Source organism: Tenrec ecaudatus, chromosome 11, assembly GCF_050624435.1.
Source record: "Tenrec ecaudatus isolate mTenEca1 chromosome 11, mTenEca1.hap1, whole genome shotgun sequence".
Lineage (NCBI taxonomy): Eukaryota > Metazoa > Chordata > Mammalia > Afrosoricida > Tenrecidae > Tenrec > Tenrec ecaudatus.
The window spans coordinates 76,544,866-76,563,290 of NC_134540.1; the positions used below are offsets into that span (position 1 = coordinate 76,544,866).

The window sequence follows — 18,425 nt, forward strand, 5'->3', positions numbered from 1 at the left end:
GGCTTGTGCAACTCTTATCACAATTTATATGTCCATCAATTGTGTCAAGCACATTTGTACATGTGTTGCCATCATCATTCTCAAAACATTTGCTTTCTGCTTGAGTCCTTGGTATCAACTCCACATTCCCCCTACTCCCTCCCCACCCCTTCCCTCATGAGCCCTTGATAATTTATAAATTCTTATTATTTTGTCATGTCTTACATTGTCGAACGTCTCCCTTCACCCACTTTTCTGTTGTCCATTCCCCAGGGAGGGGTTATATGTGATTGGTTTCCGCTTTCTATACCTCATTTTCCCCTTACCCTCCGGGCATCGCCACTCTCCGCACTGGTCCCGAGGGGTCCATCTGCCCTGGTTCCCTGTGTTCCCAGTGCCTATCTGTAGCAGTGGCACAGACGAACGGGGACTTGAACACTGCTTCTCCTTGTCATTCCATCGTCCTTCTCTCTGGGACTTCACTGGCACCCCAACTGCCTCCAGGAGGGGCCTTGCTGTTGGAGCCTTGGCATCTTTCCATCAACCTTGAACCCACGTGACTCTGCTCCCACCAGCCTATGGTTTCCTTGATTCCTCTTTCATGGTTCTGCATCAGCTCCATGAGTCTGAAGAGGGCCTGCCTGGCATTGTCTCGGCCGGCCCGAGTTGGACTGGGTGGGGGCACATTCTTGATGTCAGGTTGCTTCTTACTACACAGTTCTTCCTGGTCCACCGATGAGTGTCTGGGTTTGTTTCTCTAGACACCCTGGTCTAAAACACAAGCTATTCCTGAGGAATGAGTACATACTATGGCCTTGGAGAGCTCCTCGCCTGGCCCTTGGGAGAAGGTACTGGAGAAGTGGGAGAGAGAAAGACTAAGGCAGTGTTCTGTGGATAAGAAATGCATAATTTCTCCGGGGAAATGAGGCAAGTGCTCAGGAGACAGGATCAATAGCAGTTCAATGCTGACAGATTCTGCAGGCCATCTGTGCTGCAGGGGTGAGAGAAAAGGACAATATACAAAATCTGTCAGAATTTAAGAGGAATTTTTTGAGGAACAGAAGATTCATCCCTGGAAGACAGATGAAGTTTCCATAAGTTTAGGTAAGCGCGTGGAGCCGGGCTCTGCCACAGGAGTCCACAGGAAAAACAGTAAGAGCACGTTTGAAACAATGGCATGCCTTTTGTGGGGATAGTGAAAATGCCCTTTCAATAGAGTAGAGTATTGGAATGCAATTTTTATTTTTAAAAAAATATACCAATCATATTAAATCTGTGAAAAACCAAGTGTATTAAACCTTTCCAGAGTAAAAACAATACAAATGTCAAACTTGGAAGTGTAAAATGGAATTACAATATTTAAAGGACCTAATTCTTATGGTGTTATTGAAGACTATTGAAATTACCGTGGCTAGCCAAAGAAAACATAAATCTTTTGGGAAAAGGACAGCCAGAGTCCTCCTTAGAAGTGACAGTAGTTCATCTCGAGTACTTTGGACATCCAGTCCCTGTTTGGTGTCATCACACGTGGTAAACCAGAAGATCAGTGGAAAACTGAAAGACCCAGGAGAGAGATGGATACAGTGGTTATGAAGATAGGCTCAAACACTACCGTTTATGAGGATGGCACAGGACTCCTGAAGAGTGGCTGGCAGTTTTGAAAGTTCTACATATTTTTTTTAAATTTTTACAAGGAGCCCTAGTAGTTTGTTGGGTGATATGTTGGGCTGCCAACCACAAAATCAGCAGTTCGAATCCACCAGCCTCTCCTTGGGAGAAAGATGAGGTTTTTCACTCCAGGAAATATTTACAGTCTCAGAAACCCACAGGGGTAGTTCCATCCTGTGTTTTGGGGGTCACAGTGAGTCCGAATTGACTCAATGGCAGGGAATCAGGATTTGCTTTAAGTATGTATTTTCTAAAGATCAATGTCTCAATATTTTAAAGGCATAAACTACATATGCATGCAGTCACAGCAGAACACACACCCTCCGCCTCGCCCCCTCCCCACCCCACAGACAGATATTGTGTGGTGGAATATGTACTGTTCACACTGAAAACCCAAGTGGCATTTTTTTTTTTTACCAATATACCTCATGTGTTGCTTTTCTGCTGTTACTGTGATGGATAGATGTAGCAGAGTTTTCAGACCAAGATGAGCTATGAAGAAAAGATGAGAGATCAAACTCTGCAAATTAGCCAATGGAAATGATAGCGATAACAGGGGTCAAGTCCCAACAGATTATGATACAGGACTGGGAAACATGTTGCTCAGTTGTTCATGTGTGACTAGAGGCCAGGTGACTACAAGAACACACACCACTGAAGCGGCTATCTTGTTACTTTAAGACAATTCCTCATGTTATTTAGGATCTCGTGTTATATGCTTACTATCACTAGCCATGTATGTGAGTGTGTGGGAGGGACTGTGGGGGGCATCGGAGGGGGCACAGGAAGGGGTTCACTACCATGACCCTGGATGAGGAATTCTAGAGGTAGACTATACAGATTTTATTTCTCTCATACGGCATGACTCATGATAAAGCGTTTAAAGTAAACAAATTCACGCAATGGCAATATAAAAAGGGTGTGTTTGATAGCAACCAAATATTTTTATAGAACCTTTCAGAAGAACATACTTTAACCATAAGTCATTTTGAGTGCTCCTTTTAGAAAAAGAAAAAAAATTCTCTTGTGTCACACTATTGGCTTTGTAAACTTTTGTATTTCAAGTTTTACTGTGAGATAAACAAATACTTGATAAATCACGAGCTATGATCTACCTTGGTACACAAAAGCATGTTCCTTATTGGAAGGCCGGGGCAGAAGGCAGAGGGGAGCTTGGAGAGCTATGCTGACTCGGTGCTTTCTTTTCCCGCAGGTCCTGTACAATCTGTTCAAGTCCTTTTGCCAGATGAAAACCATTGAGACCATTGATGTGTTTGCTGGAATTGCTAATTTCTTCGTTGTAGGAATTGGTGGGGTGTTGATTGGCATCTTCCTGGGATTCATAGCTGCATTCACCACCCGGTTCACCCATAACATCCGAGTGATTGAGCCGCTCTTTGTCTTCCTGTACAGCTATTTGTCCTACATAACCGCTGAGATGTTCCACCTCTCCGGCATCATGGCGTAAGTGCTCGGCCGATCGTTCGCAGAGTTCTGCGTGTGTGTGTTTTCAACTGAAAGTCGTTAAGCCTGTAACTTGATGACCACTCAGTGTTGTCAGTGTTGGCATCTGCCAATGCATTCCAATGAAGGATGCATTGCCCAGATTGCTTTTGGAATATTTCTGGCATTTCATATATATATTCATTGAATAACCACAGTCATATAAAATACACAGGTAATATGATAGTTCTGATTTGAAATGGTAGTGTAAAGTCATTCAATGCATAGTTAATTCCTAGAGTCAATGCTAACTTTAGGAACCTGGTTGGTTGAATTTTTTAACGTCCAAAGGTATAATCATAAAGTAGGTCCTCAGTCTGTGTCACATGTAAACTCACTCTAAAGGGTGTACTCAACGACACCCTTCAGCAGGTGGGCTGAAGGATGACTCTGATTTTCAGCCTTTGGAAAATTGCCTCTAATGAGGGTGTGGTTCTCTGGGCAACTTCCTGGTTACAGCTATATCTACACATGGTCATAGCTATATCCACATGATGGTCACCTCTATAGCTACATGATGGTCACATCTATATCTACATGATGGTCACATCTATATCTACATGATGGTCACAGCTATATCTACATGATGGTCACATCTATATCTACATTATATTCACAACTATATCTACATGATGGTCACAGTCATATCTACATTATATTCACAGCTATAGCTACATTAAGGTCACAGTTGTATCTACATTGTGGTCACATCTATATCTCATCAGTGAGAAAACCTGGAACAGTTTCAGCCAGATATTAAAAAAAATTTTTTTACTTTGAAAAATGTTTCTTTCTAAAAGTGTCTGTTGCAACTCGATTTTGGTGATGCTGTAAAGAGTTTTTTTTTCCCCTCCTTCTCACATACATCACTTTGTATTGAAAGTCATGAGAGTAGGCTCACACATCAATTCACCTCCACGAGGAGAGCAGAGCCCATTGTAACAACCGTCATGAGTGGAAAGGTTGTGTGGTTTTCTGTTTCAGAGATGGACCTAAATACAGCAACATATTAATCCAGGTTGGCTCAGTGATGAAATGTTCCACATCTTCCTGGTTGCTATTTATAGTCATTTGTAGGAGTTCCAGTTGCCTCGCTGTTCTTTCACTGGTGCCGTTGAACACATACGATCAAGGAGTCTGCAAGGTCTCTCAGAGTGTGGGGACGAGAGTTGGTGTCTCCTTGCTCAGCAGTGGTTTCCAATAACAGTGTGTGTGAAGACTTGAATTGCTTTGTGAGTTTGTCTTCAGCTCCTGGATACAGACATATTGAAAAATTCTAGCCAGGCTCCAAATCGTTATCTAAAGGCTTGTGTAATTTAGTTTGCTGTTTAAGGAGAGGTATTGGGCTTAGCCAGGATGCAGAGAGCTGCCGGGGGGGGGGGGGGTGGGGGGGGGGGTTGGAAGGAAGGGGGAGGAGCGGGGTGGATTTAGAGTACAGAAGCAGCTCTGCTAGGAAAGGGCCTGTGATCAGGGCACCATAGGGTTGGAGAGGCATGAACTGCATCAAGTAACTGGCCTCCTGTGATCAAGGGTTCACTCGAGCTGGGAATTAGGAATCAGGTGAAGTGAAGCCCTAGAATCCTGGTAAATAGCATAGTTCATGGATATGTATGTTACAACTTAGTATCTACAAAAATTCTTTAGTGTATTTAATATTTTCATTTTACACTGTGGTCGTGTGCCATTGACTCAGCTAGGATTCAGCAACCTTGCTGCTGTTGTCAGGGGCCATGGAGTTGCTTCTGACCTGTGGCAACCCATAGCAACCCTGTGCACAACGAACAACACGCCGCCCAGCCCTGCCCCACCCTCCCAGTTGTTCCTGTGCCTGAGCCCATCGCTGCAGCCACGGTGTCAGTCCATCTCCTTGAGGGCCTTCTTCTCTGCTGCCGCCCTTCCACTTTACGAAGCCTGATGCTCTTGGCCATGCACCGGACTCTCCTGATGCCATCCATGTCCAAAGGATGTAAGGCAAAGCCTCCTCACCTTTGCCTCTGAGGAGACCACACGGGCCATACTTGTTTTCGTAGTCCATGGTACTGTCAATATTCTTCCCCAGCACCACAATTCAAGTGAAATATCTCTTTGCTCTTCCTTATTCAATGTCCAGCGTCTCCTGTGTATGACGCCATTGAGCATACTATACATTGGGACAGGCACACCTAAGTACTCCAAGTAACATCCTTGCTTTGCTTTTCTTTTATTGTGGTAGTTACATAACTTTAAAAAAAATTCATATACATGATGGAGCAAGATTTGTTTTTACCTTGACAAATTGCAAGTAAGCAGCACTGCCAATATTTCTGGATTGTTTTCTTATTGCTGGTGATCATGTCTTTTTGTAAATCAAATATTGTATTATTTTTTGTTTAGTTTTTGTTTTTATCGTTTTATTAGGGGTCGCATACAACTCGTATCACGATCCATACATACATCAATTGTATAAAGCACTTTTGTACATTCATTGCCCTCATTATTCTCAAAACATTTGCCCACCATTTAAGCCCCTGGCATTGAGTCCTCATTTTTCCCCCTTCTCCCCACTCCCCCATCCCTCATGAACCCGTGATCATTTATAAATTAGTATTTTGTCATATCTTGGCCTTTCCAATGTCTCTCATTACCCACTTTTCTGTTGTCCATCCTTTTCAATACCCCAAAGATACCTGGTGCAGAAGATTTGCATAAAGCAACGCGCTTTTTGGTCTCTTCACTGCTGCTTCCCTGAGCATTGCTTGTGGATCCAAGCAAGAGAAAATCCTTAACTACTTCAGCCTTTGCTCCACTGATCCTGATGTTACCTCTTTGTCCAGTTGTGAGGATTTTGCTTTTCTGTAGCTTGAGTTATAATCCATGCTGAAGTCTGCCATCCTTGGTTTGCATTGGAAAGTGCTATAAGTTCTTTGAACTTTCACCAAGCAAGGTTGTGTCATCTGCACATTGCAGGTTGTCAATAAGCCTTCCTCCCCTCTTGTCGCCGCATTTTTCTTTGTATAGTCCTGCTGCTCTAGGTTATCTATAGTTCGTTATGCTCCACACAGTCAAATGCCTGGGCATAGTCAATAAAGCAAAAGCAAATATCTTTCTCGTAGTCTCTGTTTTGAGCTGAGATCCTTCTAATATCAGCAATGATATCCCTTGCTCTATGTCCGCTTCTGAATCCAGCCTGAACCTCTGGAAGATTCCTGTAAATGTACTGCTGGGACCATTGTTGGACGATCTTCAGCAAAATTTTAATGGAATGTGATATGTGATACTGTTCAGAAACTTGAGCATTCTGCTTGGCCACCTTTCTTTGAAATGAGTACAGCTATGGATCTCTTGCAGTCAGTTGTCCAAGAAGCTGTCCCCTCAAGTTCCTGGCATAGAAGAGTGAGTGCTTCCAGTGCCTCGAGAGCTTGTCAAACATTTCAATTGGTGTTCCATCAGTTCCTGGAGACTTGTTTTGGCTGATGATGTCTCTGTAGTTTGGTTCTTGCTCATATGCTACCTGCTGAAACGGGGGACCGTTAGCTGCTTCTTCCTGGTACAGTAACTGTATTCTTTCCATCTTCTCTCGATCCTTCCTGTAACACTCACTATTTTGCCCCTAGAAGCTTTGAGTGCTTCAAATCGAGGCTTGACATTTTCCATGAGTTCTTTCAGTTTAAATTATGCTAAGTGTATTCTTCCTTTTTGGTTTTCTAACTCTATCTTTGCACATTTCACTATAATATTTTATTTCAACTTCTAGAGCAGCCTTTTGAAATTTTCTATTCAGTCCTTTGACTTCATCCTTTTCCATTTTCTTTAGTTACTCTACGATTGATAGCAAGTGTCAGAATCTCGTCTGACATGCACTTTGATATGTTCTTTCATTCTTGTCTTTTTAATGGCCCTTTGCTTTCCTCGAGAAGGATGCTCTTGATGTCCTCCCACAGCTCATCGTGTCTTCTGTCATGGTGTGCAATGCGCCAAGCCTGTTCTTGAGATGGTCACACAACTCTGGTGGGCTAGACTCAAGGCCAGATTTTTGGTCTGGTAGACACTACACACAAGAAAATGAAACACTGCCTTGTAACGTGCCGTGCTCCTACCCATGTGACGAGTACACCATTAAATAAAACATTGCAGGATAGTTTAAGTGCTTTTCATTTAGTACTGCTGCACATACACACTATTATTAGGTAGCAAATCAGGGGACAACTATGTGTTAGTTCTTAACAGCAGCATCTCGTGTTCTAGTGTGAAGTTTTCAGTACCCTCTTCAAAACCTGACCTTGGGTGATGCTTCTGTACTTCATCGGCCAGGACTTCTCCCTTTGAAGTTCACTGGGTGCACTTCCATTTGGAATCACCATAGTGGGCTTTCAATTCCCACCAACAGTTACCGTTTCAGAAGCCCACAGCAAGTGGCTATGAGTCAGGGAGTTTAGTACTGACCTTGGGATGCTGGTCAAGAGGATACAACAAAACGACTTAATTAAATTTGCACATCCTTGGGAACTGCTTTTATACAACTGGTCCTATGTTCTTTTTTTGTTTGGGGGGGGGAGGGTTTAACTTGTAGTATCTTCCCTTATGCTAATTGTATTCATTATTGGTCTTTGAATAACAGACTTCAAAGTTAATGGGGCTGAAGGCACTAGGCAGTGTGAGCATGTTCAGTGCTCTTCCTTGTTTGCTGCCAAGCAATAGGCAGCTGCCTAGAAAGGAAACTTGGCGTTGAGGTTCTTCAACTCCCTCTCTGTTAGTTTGTAAAGTGGTATCCAGCTATGCAATGTGCCTGGTAGCCTATTTCCTTCCCTCCCCCGCCTCTCTTTTCTTCCAGCCATCCTCTTCTCCCTACATCTCCTTATAGTCTTCCATATTGAGGAATCCCTTTGTCTTACATGACGAACCCTGGTGCTGTGCTCATTATGGGTGTGATTTGCAAGTTCAGCAGTTCAAAACCACCAGACAGGGCTTTCTACTTCCATAAAGAGTTAGTCTCAGAAATGTACAGAGTCAGTTCTATCCTATCCTATCGGGTTGTTAACATGTCGGCATTGACTCGAGGACAGGAAGTTTTTGTCTTGGGTAGGCTTTTTGGCAGCCTATGTGGGAATATTACTTAATAAGCAGGTCATTGTTATGATACCAAGGGCTCCAGTAGAAAGTAAATGTTTAGAAAATGATGATGGCAACATATGTACAAATATGCTTCATACAATTGATGTATGGATTGTTATAAGAGCTGTAAGAGCCCCCAATGAAATGATCTTTTTTTTTTTTAAGTCTAATTAAAAAAGAAATACCTTCTTATAGTATACAAGCTCTGGATTTTGGTTCAAAATCTGATTGGTTTTTCAGATAAGAAATCACTGGGCAGGATTTCAGCATCTTGATTTCCTAAAGAGGCTGAAAGCAATGCATATTGGCTCACCATAATGTCTCCCCTTGCTATTCTTTATTTTCACCATGAAAGTGTAATTTCTTGTGATTTTGGGTGATGCCAAATACATTAAATATGATGAGGTGAAATTATATCTGATTTTTTCACTACGTTATAAACTGGAGATATGACTTATGGTCATTTTAAGATTTCGTTTCCCTTTTGTGGCCTTTCTAATACATTAAAATATGTTAAGAAGCTGTCTACATGCATACCTTCCTTTGAGTTTATGGTGATTTTAGCTTCGGAAAACAAGAGGTCGATGGAAGTCCCTCTTTGTTCATTTGCTCCCTCTTTTCATTTGGGAATATATGTGACAACTTGTCATAGAGACATGGACGTGTGTGTATACATTTAGGTTTAGTTTCCACAGAAGCCTGGCCTAGAGTCAACGGGATATTGCTGTGTGTCTGAAACCAACTTCTCTTACTACTAATGCCGAATGCCTTGGAGTTAAAAAAAATATTACTAGTAATGGACTTGAAAAATTCACAAGTAGGCTCCTATTTGAGGGTTTGATGTTCAGAAAAGTGCTCAATGACTTGACCGTGGTGCGCCCTCATCATTCTGTTCTTTAGTCAAGGACAGATATGCAAAGTGATACCTAAACTTTGGACCAATACAGAATGCCCTGGTGTAGACCTTGTTCCTTACTCTTTGGACATTCAGAACCATTCTGGTCCGCACTTACGCACCCACACAGTCCACTTTACCCTGACTAGGAGGACATTGAAACACACTGTCCTGCAGAGAGAGCGCCTTGGCACCGTAGCAGTGGCCACCTTCCAGGGAAATGCCTCCTGTCTTTGATGTGCTGCCCCAGGGGTTCAGAAAACGACTAGCTCCTCCTTCAGAGCTGAGTGCCTGTACCTAAAAATTCTTAGTTTTGTTTTGATGGGCTTATGGCTGCTTTGTCTCTTTTTCTAGGAAAACACTAAAAGTATTTTCTGTTTGTTGTCTTAATTATTTTAGCACCGTTCTTGTAAAGAAGGTAGGAAACTCATAGCAGGTTAAAAATGGGTAGTCGCTGGGAAAATCAATGGTAAGTTAGTCCCAGAACTTGGGCCTCTAGTGACTTGGTCAGACCAGAATATATTCCAATATCTACTTTAAAAAACAGAAATGAGTAAATGTCACTGAAAAATCTTTGAATGAGACTTGATCATAAATCTCTGCAATGATAAGCTCAGAGCTGAAGTCTCCTGAGCAGGGTCCGCCCCCTGGCCCGAGGCATGTCCTTTTGATGATGACCTGACCGTCCAGTGTGCCCCTTTTCCAGACTTTCCCTGTGTGTATTGGTCATTGGTACCTCTATAAGGTTTGGAGAACAATAGGAAGGCGTGTTTGGGGTTTCTAATCCTTACAATATACTAGTAAAGCAGAGGAAACCATCTTTTAAAGAAATAATCACATGAAATCAAAACCCTACACTACCAGAATGACCAGTTCTTGCTGAATGCTTGCGATGCAGTGACTCCTGGTTTTACAACTCCAGCAAAATGGTTGGGGTGGGACAATGCAAAGAAGGTACTTCTGGTCTAGCAAGGGAATTGAACAGCTTGTTAGCAATATAAATAAGGTACATGTAACTTATACAGGGGTGGGACCAGGCAAATAAGGTACCCTAACACTGGTATCGGTCAATTTTGCCATCCAACCATGATTAAAATGAGCCATTCCAGAGGTGGGAAGAGTGAGGCTCCCTATCACCAAGAGGCAGAGCCAGGAGCTGAGTGCATCCCTTGGACTCACAGTCCCTATACTAAGGTACTGCTCCTAAGGATGGAAGAAAGGAAGAGATGACATACTATGAGCTCTGGTGGCAAAGTGGTTACACATTGAAAAGCTAACCAAAAGGTCTGAAGTTCAAAACCACCAGCACCTCCACAGGAGGAGGACTGGGCTTTGTACTCCTATAGAGTAGTTATCCATTAACATCAACTTGATGGCAGTGAGTTTGGTTTTGAGTGAGAAGGAGTGGCAGAAAAATAATAACAGCAGAATCAGAAGACTGGTACCCAAGAAGAAAGGTAGGTATGGTGGGTTGCCAGGGAGCAAGAATGTTGAATGCCTTCATGGAAGATGATTACTGGCAGAGTAAGGTGTCAATGGATATTTCCTTGGCTAGGCTTAGTGACCCACAGAGTGGGAGAACTGAAGACCTTCTAGCCCACATTTACTAGAGCAGGACACTTCAGGGCACTTATTGGCAGAGCTCAAGAGCATTTCAACTTTCCAGAGAAGCTGAAATATTTCAATAAGCTGATAAAGCACTAGAAGCATGTTTGTGCCAGGAAATTTGGAAGACAATTACCTGGCCGACTGACTGGAAGCGGTTTGTACCCACTGCAAAGAAATGTGACCCAACAGAATGCACACATGATAGAACAATCCAACTAAGATGATATATTAATAAATTTTTTCCTGAGGATTATTCAACAGCAGTTGCTGTAGTACATTGGTAGGAAACTGTAGGAGATTGAGGCGGGATTTACAACCTGATGTGGGACATTGCTGATCTTGACTGAAAGCAGGGAAGACCAAGAAGATGCTTCCTTAGATTTGACTATGCAAAGACCTTCGACTGCAAGGACCTTAATAAACTACGGTTACCTTGAGAAGAATGGAAATCCTTGTAGAATTCATTGCAACCATGCAGAAATCATACATGGATACAAGCACAGTTTTGCGAACAGAACAAAGGAATACTGTATGTTTTAAAATCCAGAAGGGTGTGCATCAGGGTTGTATCGTCTCACCATACTCACTTAATCTGCATGCTGAGCAAATCATCAGTGAAACTGGATTATATGAAGAAGAGTGCAGTATTAGGGTCGGAGGAAGGCATACTAACAACTTTCAACACGCAGACGCCATGACTTTGCTTGCTGAAAATGAGGACTTGAAGCACTTGCTGATGAAGATCAAAGACTGCAGCCGTTAGGATGGATTACAACTCACTGTAAAGAAAAGCAAAATCCTCACAATTGTACCTTTGGTAATATGGTAAAAGGAGAAAGATTGAGCTTGTATGGATTTCCCCCTGGTTGGATCTACAATCCGTGCTCATGGAGGCAGCAGTCAGCAGATCAAATGACATCTTGCATTAGATAATTTATATGCAGCACAGGACCTCTTTCAAGTATTGTAAAGCAAAGCTGTCACTTTGAGGACTAAGGTGCATCTGACATAAACCATAGTCTTTTCAGTCACCTCATATGCATGTAAAAGTTGTACGATGAATAAAGAAGATCGTTGCTTGTGTGCATTTGAATCGTGGTGCTGTCAAAGAATATTGAAATTACCATAGACTGCTAAAAGATCAAACAGATGAACTATCTGGAGGAAAAACAACGGGACCGACAGTTCCGGGGGGACTTGGGGTAAGGGGGTGGGGGGGGGTAAGGAAGTGGTGATAACAAACCCAGGGACAAGGGAAAAACATGGGACCCCAAATGGTAGAGAAGGGGGAGTGGCAGGCCTGGTGGGAAATGATCAAGGGTAAGGTTGCTTAGAGAAGAGGTATACTCTAGCCCAGGTGGCGACGAAGCATGGTAGTGTGGCAGGAGGAAAGTCAAGGGAGATGGAGGAAAGAGCTAGGAGTCAAAGGGCATTAATGGAGGTCTAGACAAAGACATGTACATGCAAATATATATAGGAGGATGGGGAAATAGATCTATGTGTCTATATTTATAGGTCAAGTATTAAGGTGGCGGAAGGACCTTGGGCCTCTACTCAAACACTCCCTCAATGCATGAATACCTTCTTTTATTAATTTGGAACTCTATGATGCTCAGTCTCCTGACACAAAGGCTGGAGCCAAAGTGGGTGAACAAGTAAATGTGGTGAAGAAAGCTGATGGTGCCCGGCTATCAAAAGAGATAGTGACTGGGGTCTTAAAGGCTTGAAGGTGAACAAGCGGCCATCTAGCTCAGAAGCAAAAAGCCCACATGGAAGAAGCACACCGGCCAGTGCGATCACGAGGTGCCAAGAGACCAGGTATAAGGCATCATGCAAAAAAAAGATATAAGTGTGTGTATGTATGTGTATATATGTGTATATGTATATATGTATATGTATATATGTATATATATACCATATTGAATGAAGGGGGAAGTGCAGAGTGGCGACCCGAGGCCCAAGTATCGACCACTGACGATCCCTTCATAGAGGGGTTTAGGAGAGGAGATGGGTCAGTCAGGGTGTGATGTAGTACCGATGAAGAACACAGCTTTCCCCCAGATCCTGGATGCTTCCTCCCCCCAACTACCATGATCCGAATTCTACCTTGCAGGACTCGATAGGGCAGAGGTTGTACACTGGTGCATATGGGAGCTGGAGGCACAGGGAATCCAGGGTGGACGATACCTTCAGGACCAGGGGTGTGAGGGGCGATGCTGGGAGAGTGGAGAGTGAGTGGGTTGGAAAGGGGGAACTGATTACAAGGATCCACATGTGACCTCTTCCCTGGGAGAGGGACAGCAGAGAAGGGGGGAAGGGAGACTCCGGATAGGGCAAGATATGACAAAATAACGATGTATAAATTACCAAGGGCACATGAGGGAGGGGGGAAAGGGGAGGGAGGGGAAAAAAAAGAGGACCTGATGCAAGGGGCTTAAGTGGAGAGCAAATGCCTTGAGAATGATTGGGGCAGGGAATGTATGGATGTGCTTTATACAATTGATGTATGTATATGTATGGATGGTGATAAGAGTTGTATGAGTCCCTAAAAAATGTAAAAAAAGAAAAGAATAGAAAAAATGATTAGGGCAAAGACTGTACAGATGTGCTTTATACAATTGATGTATGTATATGTATGAACTGTGATAAGAATTGTATGAGCCCCAATAAATTGTTTTAAAAAAATATAGCTAGAATGCTCCTTAGAAGCCAGGGTGGTGAAACCTCGCTTCATGGACTTAGGACATGTTAGAAGAGACCAGTTCCTGGAAAAGGACATCATGCTCAGTCAAGTAGAGGGCAGTGAAAAAAAGCAAGACCCTCAACAAGATCCATTGACAGAGTGGCTGTGACAAAGAGCTCAAACATTGTTAAGTATGCCACGATCCCACGCAGTGCCTCATTGTGTTGTGCAGAACATCACGACAGGTCAGAACCGACTCAAGAGCACCCAACAATAAACAACCACAAGCAGAGAGCCAGGTGGAGGCTGGGTGACAGTGGTATGAGGAAGAGAGCCCTACCTTCAGCAAGACCAAGAAGCTGTCCTGACTGAAGTACTGTATCCCCTTTTGTTCCTGATCCTGAACTATAACATGTTACTTCTCAAAGAAATCCCATACCTGTGAGGATAGTTTGTGAGTTCTGTGTTACCATTGCAACGAAATACTAGAAGACAAGTAGAGACTGCTAAAGGAGGAATGACTGGTATAAGAATTAGTTTAGAAAAAAATGGGCGGTGGTTTCAGAGCTCCTAGGAAGAAATTTTAGAAGAAAGGAGAGAAAGGACCAGACTGTAACCTTAGATTTCTTGTACTATGTTTTCTGGTCTTTTCACTGTGAAATTTACTTTTATTTATTTTTTTAAGGACAACGTTTTTATTGCTACCAGAGGCTTTTTACCATCGATCATGCCATGGTTGTGACTGCAATACCTTCTCAGACTGCACAGAGAGCCCAGGATCCAGAAGTCATTCAGAAAAACATATAGACAGACTGGGGAGGAAGGAGAATAACTTTTATAGAGAAAATCCTAGCAACATAAAATTTGGGTACTGAATTCAGTTATTACATGTTACAGATTCAAATCATAGAACTGCCCCAACATCTAGACAGTCTTTTCTACTGATTATAAATTTGGGGGTGGGGGATTCTGATCAGTTACAAAATCTAACCTCAGTTGTTTCCATACATGTTTCTTTGGTGAGCACCTGGATCTTTATCACAAATAATTTTATACAAATGTCAAAAAAAGATTTCACCAAATCTAAACATGTCCTTATTACATACCACTTTTAAGTTTCACTTTAAGATAAAAATAAAAGCATCAATTTTATTTCTAGACTCTAGAAATCGAAATGTGATAAACACTAAAAATCAACTTGGTTATTATGGGTCTTTCTTTTATCACCTGATTCATATAAAACAATTTCAAAGTTATTCAGACTAATTTAGATTTGAATCATGAATTATTTATGACAGTCATCCAAACAATTATTCACTAAGTTGCTAAAAAAATGGGATTGTTTTCTGCTTAGTGGAGGCCAGGGTATATAGATAAACATGCATAAAATTGATTAAGTATTCAACGAAGAAGAAAGCAAAGAGGATAATTACATTAAGATGCTGGGTATAAGGTTTGCTAGTTATAAGTTTTGGAACTTTTAAAAACATGAATCATGACTTGGTGACATGGGGCAAGTAATATTATATGTCAGCAGAGAAAACAGAAGAACTGGCAATCACTATAAATTTTTTTCTTAAATATTGGATCTTTTGAAATTTTTTATACTTTTTTTTGGTCTTTTGAGTATTTAAATGTTGAATAATTAGCCACACAGTAAACAAGGCTCCCCCCCCCCCCCCCCCGGTCTGGCTCATTTCAATTCAGCCTCTTAAGGTATTAATCCCTTATATATATCCTTTCCTGGTTTTGCATGTTCCCATTCCCAGAATAGCCTGTCCTAGTTTTGCACTAGAAGGTAAGAATTGTTGACACTACATGACAGAAACAGGCTGTAAAGGTGGACAAGGGGAATCATGCCCCTCTTGCCTTGATAAATCAGTGCTACACACAGAACCCACATTTTCTGAAGCATTATCTTCATTATAGAGCCGTTTAATCCCATCATAGAAGTCATCCACTTCCATTTCCTCTACTTTGCGTTTAGCCGAGGTGTGCTTGCACCCACTGGCAGCTGGGAGATGATGGTAGAAGGCCGCTGTGCCTCTGACTGGCACTTCTGGTTTGCTGTTGTCCTTGGAGAAATCTGGGCCTGGGACAGAGGAGGACTGTAATCTAAACACTCCTTTGTCACAGGTTACCAGGGTGTGCTTGAGGGGACGGTAGACATAAACGGAATTCAGAGGCAGGGAAGACTGCAGAGTAGAAAGGTGATGTGCCACCAGCTCCCAACAGTGGATCAACTGGGAGCTATCCATCTGTGCTTTCTGAAGCAGTTCAATTGTGAGAGGAAGCCAATCAGGAATGAGTTTCTCCATCTCCAAACTAACCATGGCCAGAGCAAGCATGGATCCTTTGAATTGCAGAAGTTGGTTGCAGGCCATACAGTGGAGGAGTTGCTTGGTAAGGAATGCCAAATGTTGAGATGGGCTCAGTTTGGGAAAACTGAAGAGTAACTGAGGCCTTGTGGACACTGCAATGGCATGGAAAATGTGGAGAAAATCCAATGGTGTGGCTGTGTGAAGATCCCAATTCAATTTATCCAGAATAATTCTCTCCATTCTCAGAATTTCAGATGAAGAACATCCACAGAAACTGTCTCTTGCCAAAACTTTCAGAACTGGAATTCTCTCGTCTTCCTCAACAGTCTTGGCAGCTAAGAAAAAACAGCTGATTGCAATACAACTCAAATATTTTGGGTGGGCCTTTACAGTTGCTAAAAACCTGTCCAATAGACTGCTAGCCAGAGCAAATGTTTCTGGATAGAGGTTGAATTGGTACTTGAGCTTGGCCAGCCACTGGATCACTTCATCTCTTTGGGATGGAGAAACATTCTGACTTGTAGGCATTTTGGGGACATTCACTTTCCACATCTGGGCTTCCCTCGAGATTGCCTTTTCCAATAGGAAAGACAATCTCTGGTTTTCCAAAGGTCCTGGAAACTTCATGATATCCTTTGGATCTGCCTGTCACCCAGTTTGATGTAGCTACCTTAAATGTTATGTGCATTGTCAGTGGTGCAGTAGGGATCTGGAAACACAGGGAATCCAGGACAGATGAACCCTTCAGGATCAGCGGTGAGAGTGGCGACACCTTATCCTCCTCTTCCTCCTCCTCCTCCTCCTCCCAGGCAGCGCTGTAGGCCTCCCAGTGGTGACGCGGGGTCATCCGCGGGCCCGTTACCACCTCATTCTCCTCAGCGCGCGGCGGCGGGGCGCGCGGGACCAGACTGAAGAGGGAGAAGAGGGGGAACCGGGCCGGGGACGCGGGCGCAGGGGCTCGGGCGGGGGCGCACGACTGCGGCTGGGGGGCCGGGTCAGTCAGCGAATTAGTTCCATGATGACCCCAAACCTGTGGCCGCCGCCGCCGGTCCCACTCCAACCGCCGCCGCCGCTTGTGCCCGGGTGGGGAGGGGGCTCCCTCTCGCCATAGGGCGGCGGGGGCCGGGGAGAGGGGGAGACCGGCTCTGCCCCTGCCCGGGGGATGTGCCTCCGAGGGGAAATGGTGAAAGGGGGGGAGGGGGAAAGAGAAAAGAAAAAAAGGAGGGGAAAAGGGGGGAAAAATAAGAAAAAGCGAGGCAGAGGCGCTGCCGCTTCTCGAAATTTACTTTTATTGCCAATGTAAGTAAAAGTTTTATTTTTTGTTATGCTCCCTAATTTTACTGACAGTTCTCATTGGCAATGATTAAAATTGGGTATGATCCTATGTCTTCAAAAATTCAACCATATGACCATAGTCTTTATCACTATGTACAAATGAATGTATGCCCACAGTTAAATCAATTTATGACAGTATGTAAAAGCAACTGAAAATAACCTTAGATTGTTGCTTTTCTCATGCAGGAGAATGAACCAAATGGCCAATTCCCTGGGGACAGTGTCCTGTGTAGGATAAAGGAGCTGTGGTGGACAGGATAGGTCAGCTCTGCAGTACCGGGAACTGGGTGCTGTGGGATGGACATGTCTGTGGCTGGGAAGCATGTCGTAGCTGGATTGTTGCTACTCTCTAGGACTCCAAAGATTCAGCTTGGGCAGTTTGGAACAGAGGAGGAAAACCTGAAAACTCTGAAGACAATGAATTCTAAAAACAGTGACATAGTTTCCCATTGCTGCTCAAACTTTGGAAGGACTGGTTTTATAGTGGTGTAAATTTTATATTTTGAGATATCTAATGTATTCCCATGGATTTAATGTCTATTAACTGTGAACCTAAATCCTGAGATTGATTTTTAATTTTTCAATTTACTGCCATCAAGTTGATCCATAGTGACCTTCTGTAGGTTTCCAAGGCTGTAGAATCCAGTGGACACAAGTGACTGATTTACACAAAAATCAGTGGGTGAGTGGGCAGGTGCTAACAAACTCTGCAAGATGAAATAAATAGAAATAAATTGTACTATTAGAAATGAACACTGAGTTAGGAGACTTCTAACTGATCCTTAAATCAATTTTATAGGAAAGTTAATTAGGAAGAACACACAGGGGTGGAGGAAAGGTTGTCAATCAGGACTTCGGATAAGGAATGAAGAAACAAATCATCTATCCCTTAATTTTCCGGGTAACCTCTTTTACTAAGCAAAAAGTAAAAACAAATATAAAGTATATTATTTTATAACCAATCACATATTTCACTTGATAAAACTTTTCCAAAATTTCACAATATGGTTAGCAATGGTAAGAATGTGAAATTACAAACCTCAGTCAGGGTAGTGTGAATATTCATGAGAACATTTGCATTTGTTTTGTGGCGATATTTGACTTCCTTATGCAGATGTTTTAGAATGAAACAGTTTAATTAGATAGAGTCAGTAGCTGAATGCCGGACTTTCCTGCGTTCTTCCACATCAGTCATTTATGTTTACAGAGCGGAGAAGAAGCAACAGCAGAGGGCTGCCACTCTGTTTTTGGTATTGTCCAGTAGATTGGCCACCAACCACATGTGGTGATGGAGTATTTGAAGTATGGATAGTTCCAGTTGAGATGTGGTGGTGCAGAAGTT

The 18,425-nt window shown here is 42.8% G+C and overlaps 2 protein-coding genes across 3 annotated transcripts in view; one reads left to right on the forward strand and one right to left on the reverse strand.

Moving 5' to 3' along the window:
- The window catches only part of SLC9A2 (solute carrier family 9 member A2), a 125,746-nt gene that overhangs the window by 59,288 nt on the left and 48,033 nt on the right, over positions 1 to 18,425 (forward strand). Inside the window, exon 3 of the mRNA XM_075562572.1 lies at positions 2,861 to 3,111. Within this exon, the coding sequence (XP_075418687.1) occupies positions 2,861 to 3,111 (251 nt within the window). The remainder of the gene's footprint in view (positions 1 to 2,860; positions 3,112 to 18,425) is intronic.
- On the reverse strand, positions 15,199 to 16,655 carry LOC142461407 (cyclin-I). Of its 2 annotated transcripts, none has more exons than XM_075563331.1 (2): positions 16,521 to 16,655; positions 15,199 to 16,418 (listed from the first exon to the last, which is right to left on the reverse strand). In XM_075563331.1, exon 2 carries the CDS (start codon positions 16,373 to 16,375, stop codon positions 15,242 to 15,244), a length of 1,134 nt encoding a protein of 377 aa, XP_075419446.1. In that variant the 5' UTR covers positions 16,376 to 16,418; positions 16,521 to 16,655; the 3' UTR covers positions 15,199 to 15,241. The 2 variants fall into 2 exon arrangements, with proteins under 2 accessions (XP_075419446.1, XP_075419447.1); XM_075563332.1 differs by having other exon boundaries at positions 15,199 to 16,261; positions 16,521 to 16,610.